Raw genomic sequence first — 5,385 nt, 5'->3', positions numbered from 1 at the left:
TGCCTGCAGCACCAGCGCTCTGCAAACAGTGGCAGGATAACTGACGCCAGCTCCATCTGACTGATGTGCATATGGAAGTCTAGGACAGTCCAGGGCAGCCAGGTGTGGTGGCACACGCCTTTAATGCCAGCACTCCAGAGGCAGAGCCAGGTGGCTCTGTGAGTTCGAGGCCAGCCTGGTCTACAGAGTCAGGTCCAGGACAGCCAGGGCTACACAGAGAAAGCCTGTCTTGAAAAAAACAAAACAAAACAAAACAAAACAGATGGACATAGTCCCACATACCTGCAATCTCAACACTTGAGACAATGAGGCAAGATTGAAAGTTTGTTCAAGGCTAGCCTAGGCTACACACACAGATCCCTTCCCCCCTCCAAAAGTTCAAAAGGAACAGAGAAATTTGAGAAAACCCAGCAGGGCCCACTGGAGGAATGAGAGCCAGAAAAGAAATTACTCCAGACAAATTCAATAAGGAGTTTCTCTCAGTAGCGATTTTATTTGGCGCAGAGTGAGGCTCATACTCTGGCTCACCCCACTGACCATGGGGTCATTCTTGGGCAGACTTGTTGTCCTGGGCTTCTTCATCCCCCTGTTACAAGGACAGGAAAGCTATGGGTCACATCTATGCATCAGGCCAGCCACCGTGTTAGGTGCAGCTTGGCTGGGAGGGGTTCATGCGGCATGCAGAGGGGGGCTGGGTGCAGATGAGGGCTAGGGTTCCAGCTTAGAGTGGGCTTAGGTTGCGGTCAGCGCTCTGGATGAGGGAGGGCTCAGTAGCTGTGAACAGAAGACTTGTCCTGTTCACTGCGCTGCTCCTTCTGGGACTCTGTCACCACCTGCTGGGGACAAGGCAGACAAGAACATCACTCAACACCACCCTCCTGGAATTCCTCCTGGTCCCTGCCTGTCATAGCTCGCTGAGGCTACAGTTTATACACTCCTCTTTGGTTGGTTTTGGTTTTTTGTTTTGTTTCCTTTTGTTTTTCTGTTGTTGTTGTTGTGTCTCTCTGTGTAGCCTTGGCTGTCCTGGACTTGCTCTGTAGACCAGGCTGGCCTCGAACTCACAGAGATCCGCCTGCCTCTGCCTCCCGAGTGCTGGGACTAAAGGCGTGCGCCACCACTGCCTGGCTATCTGCTCATTTTCTGTCTGGTGTCCCTCCCTTGCTCAGCAGGTAGAGGAACTTGTCATACAAACCTTACTGAATTTGATCCCTGGAACTCACAATAAAGGAAGAGAACTGACTCTGAAAATGCTTCTGATCTCCACTTGAGCACACGGCACAGGTGTGCCTGCGCACCACACACCTTCTAGCTGGTGTTCCTCCCAAGAGCCACCTACCCTCGACATCCTACACTCTGAGCCAGGCCATATTGGGGCTCAGAAATATTAGAAACGGTGGGGTCCAGAATCAAGGGGTTTGTCTCACCTCCCCATCCCGGGTCTCAATAGTCCTGATGAGAACCATCTTCCGGCTGTGGCTGTCCTGGGGAGGCTCCACCTCAGGCACTGAGAAAGCAAGAGAGAGGACACAGAAAGCTTTGGGGTTCTCTCCATTTAGGCTCCCATTTAGGAGGAGGAGGAAGAGGAAGAGCAGTCAATCTAGGATGAGCTCAGCCAGAGCAACCAGGGCAGAAGGAATAAAGTAGATTCAGGCTTGGAACCAGACACGGAGGACTCACCAGTCGTCTTTAAACTTAGGGAGGCAAAAGAATGAACCGGCACGGAGATCCTGAAGGCAAAGCACACAGTGTGGTCGGTCCCTCCACTAGGCCCGAGTACCTAGCGCCCCTGCACTGTCCAGCAGCCTCACCACTCACCGGCTCTCCTCCCCTTCCAGAAGCTTCCTATAGGTGGCGATCTCGATGTCCAGGGCCATCTTAACGTTGAGCAGCTCTTGGTACTCTCGCAGGTGCCGCGCCATCTCCTCCTTCAGCTGTCTCAGCTCTTCCTCCAGCCGCGCCGCGCCCGCTTGGTACCCTCCAGCCTCCAGGGCGAACTGCTCCTCCAGCTCCCGCAGCTGTCTGAGCAGCGCCTCGTTCTGGGGTAGGGGAAGAAGAGGAGGGCCAGTCGGAAGGGCCTTCATCATCCACCCACTGCCCCGGGCAGCATCGAGTGCTCACCGTGCCACGCAGCCCGTCCACCTCGCACGTCAGACTCTGAATCTGACGTCGGGACTCGTTCATCTCCTGTTTGGCCTGGCGTAAGGCCTCGTGGTTGCGGTTCGCGGCGTCGGACAGGTCAGCGTACTGCGGAATGGCAGACGGGCCCGGCTGGGGTGCGCGCCATTCCCAGTGCCTCCCCTCCGCGGACCCCCCAGAGTTCTTCCCTGCTCCCGTACTTTGGACTTATACCACTCCTCTGCCTCCTGCAGATTCTTCGCCGCGATGCTCTCATACTGTGCACGGATGTCCCTCAGCGCCGCGGTCAGCTCTGGCTTCACTGTCGCCTCTACCTCCACCTGCTGCACCTGCTGACTCTCCACGCTCACCTGCAAGTCTCGAAGCTCCTACAGGCCAGGAAAAGAGGGGCATGTGAATAGAAAAAAAAAAATGCCTAGGTCGGCATGGAGGTTACCTGTAACCCCAGCTTTCGGGAAGTTGAGAAAGAAAAATCACTAGTTCAAGACCACTCTAGGCTTTGAGGCCGTCTCAAAAAGGGCGTGTGAAGCCGGGCGTGGTGGCGCACGCCTTTAATCCCAGCACTCGGGAGGCAGAGGCAGGAGGATCGCTGTGAGTTCGAGGCCAGCCTGGTCTACAAAGCGAGTCCAGGATAGCCAAGGCTACATAGAGAAACCCTGTCTCAAACACCCCCCCCAAAAAAGGGTGTGTGTGTGTGTGCTTGTATAAATAGACGGGGGCGCCGGGGAGTGCAGGTCGCAATGGCTTCTGAGACCTGAGCCAAGGTAAGCCGGTAGTCAGGGTCAGGGTGTAGGTACCCCGCCCACCAACAGGTGGCGCATGGGTGGGAGTCAAAACACCTGTAAGGGTGGGGTTGTCATCATAGCGGCATCCCTGTTGTCTCCAAAGCTTCAGCGATGCCTCTCCCAAGCCTTCCCAGACACCCCGACCACCCACCTCTTCGTGTAGTTTCTTGAGGAACTCAATTTCATCCATCAGAGATTCAATCTTGCGCTCTAGTTCTAGGCGGGACAGGGTGGCGTCGTCCACGTCCTTTGTTGAGTAGGATGGGGGTTCAAGAGAAAGGAGAGCTCCTCAGGCAGAGGGAGGACCAGGCCTTCCCTGTCTGCCTCGGAGGCAGTAGAGTTACCTCCGCCAACCCACCGATGTCATCCTGGAGGCACAGCTGGGGCGGTGGGACTCGACGTGACCCCCCCCCCCACTCACCTTACGGAAGAGCACCAGGTTGTGCTCCGCGTCCTCTCGCTTGCGGGTTTCTTCTTCTAACCTGACAGGCGGGATGGGAAGACACTGAGCTGCGGGGTCACCTCCCAGCCCTCGTGCCACATCCAGCACCCGGTTCCGTCGCTTATGCACCTGTTCTGCATCTAAAGCAAGAGATTCAGCCTGCCCGTCTATCGCACGGGGAACAGAAGAGCGTCCCCTTAATACTTGACCTCTTCCCCTAGGCGCTCGGAGCAAAATGCTGGACCGGGGCCAGGTGGGATGTTGCGGGTACCAGCTGGGGCTGGCCAGCCCGGCCACGCCCTAAGGCTGCTGGATCCTAGGGGAAGGGAGGGAGGAGCGGAGGGAACCACTGGCAGGCAGCGCCCTGCCCTCTGACCTCTGCTTGAGGGCCGCCAGATCCTCCGCTAGCCCGTCGCGCTCCACCTGCACCCGGTCGCGCTCCCGGCCCAGCAGCTCCAGTTCGCGCCGCAGCTCGCGCAGCTCCTGCTGGCACAGCTGGTCGGCGCGCGCCGGCTCCTGGCCCCGGGCCTGGCTCAGCTCTCCGCGCAGGGCTGCGTTCTGCTGCTCCAGGAAGCGCACCTTCTCGATGAAGTTGGCGAAGCGGTCGTTGAGCTCCTGCAGCTCTTGCTTCTCGTTGCTCCGCGTGGCCAGGAACTCCTGGTTGAGGGCCTCGGCCATGGAGAAGTCGAGGCGCTCCGAGGGCAGGCGCAGGGCCCCCGCCCGAGGGGCACGGAAGCTGCCCAGCCGCGCCGAGGAGCTCGGGGACGCCGAGCCCAGCAGGCGGCCGCTGGAGAAGCGAGAGCTAGAGGAAAAGGAGAAAGCTCCCGGGGACAGTGAGGGCGGTGGCCCGAAGGTCCGGCGGTACGAGGTGGAGCTGATGCTGGACCGGAGGCCCGACGAGTGATGGCTCATGGTGGCGGAAGATGGCATTCAGCGCTTGGCAGAGCTAGGCCGGGCGGGAAGGAGCCGCAGACCGGTGCGGGGCGCCTTTATAGCCCTGCGGTCTCGGGGGGTGGGGGAGTGGGGGGCACGACAGCTCCTCCCACTGGCCTGACTACAGTCGGCCTGTGTGGGGAGGGGGATGCCCCACCCTGCAGAGCGGCGACACCATCCCCTTCACTCTCCTGGTTGCTGGCACCCCGCTTGTTTGATTCCCCCTTGTTGCTGGCCGAGATCAGGCATGTGATGGTAGGATCGAGGTGGGCTAGGGGGTCCGAGCTTTTGAACATGCATCCAACGCTGGAGCCTAGGGTAGGAGGCCATGACTTGACGTGGGGTGCCCCCTCAGTCGAGGAGGTAAAAATTAGGGAATAGGGGGATCTGGGGTTTAAGGACAAGCTTTCGGCAATGAGAAGGGAGGAAGGTGGAGGGAGAGATAACCTGGTCTAAGCGGGGAAGTTTGTGTCTCTGCCTGTCTCCCGGAACTGGGGTTTCTTTTTCACCTGTTGTCAGCTCCCCCCTCCCCACACACGCACATCGCTCACCAAAACCAAGAGACACAGCGGACAGGAGAGCTGAGGCGAGGGGGCTCGGGGAAGGGCTTATCTCTGCCTACTCCCCAGGGCACGGCAAAGGTCTGGCGATTGGCGCCAGCTCAGCAGCTAATGGAGTGACCAGCTCCCCTCCCCCCTGCCCTCAGCCCAGCCTAAGTTGCAGGGCTGATGTTTCCACCTTAAAGACACAGCCTCCACAATTGGATTTAACACCCACCTCAACAAGGGTGGGCACCTCACTGGGGGCTGGGTGTGTCTGGACTGTGGGGGTCTCTGCCATGTTAGGCCTGTGATACATAGCTGTCAGCAGTTACTGGATTCTCGCCCCCTCCACACCAACTGCCGTGCAGCCACGGGCCTTACGGGAAGCAGAGGAATTCCTGAAATGGGGCGGGGGGGGCTTGAGGGGTAGCAGCCGCCAGGGTCGAAAGACAGACTACTAGGCACCAGTCTCCAGTACGGAGGAGGTGCAGGTACCCAGAAATGGGAGCAGATAAAGGGAGATGAGATGGAAAAAGAGACCCACCCT

The 5,385-nt window shown here is 58.7% G+C and overlaps 1 protein-coding gene across 2 annotated transcripts; it reads right to left on the bottom strand.

The window, feature by feature from the left end:
- Positions 1 to 481: 481 nt before the first annotated feature.
- Positions 482 to 4,463, bottom strand: Prph (peripherin). 2 transcript variants are annotated; one of them, XM_051160320.1, is made up of 9 exons: positions 3,740 to 4,463; positions 3,343 to 3,403; positions 3,073 to 3,168; positions 2,337 to 2,504; positions 2,119 to 2,244; positions 1,816 to 2,036; positions 1,678 to 1,727; positions 1,425 to 1,504; positions 482 to 836 (listed from the first exon to the last, which is right to left on the bottom strand). In XM_051160320.1, the coding sequence occupies exons 1-9, from the start codon at positions 4,291 to 4,293 to the stop codon at positions 768 to 770; spliced, it is 1,425 nt and encodes a 474-aa protein (XP_051016277.1). In that variant the 5' UTR covers positions 4,294 to 4,463; the 3' UTR covers positions 482 to 767. The 2 variants fall into 2 exon arrangements, with proteins under 2 accessions (XP_051016277.1, XP_051016278.1); XM_051160321.1 differs by having other exon boundaries at positions 482 to 833.
- Between the last annotated feature and the right edge of the window lie 922 nt (positions 4,464 to 5,385).

Source organism: Acomys russatus, chromosome 17 (genome assembly GCF_903995435.1).
Source record: "Acomys russatus chromosome 17, mAcoRus1.1, whole genome shotgun sequence".
Lineage (NCBI taxonomy): Eukaryota > Metazoa > Chordata > Mammalia > Rodentia > Muridae > Acomys > Acomys russatus.
This window is presented reverse-complemented; position numbering and strand designations above follow the sequence as displayed.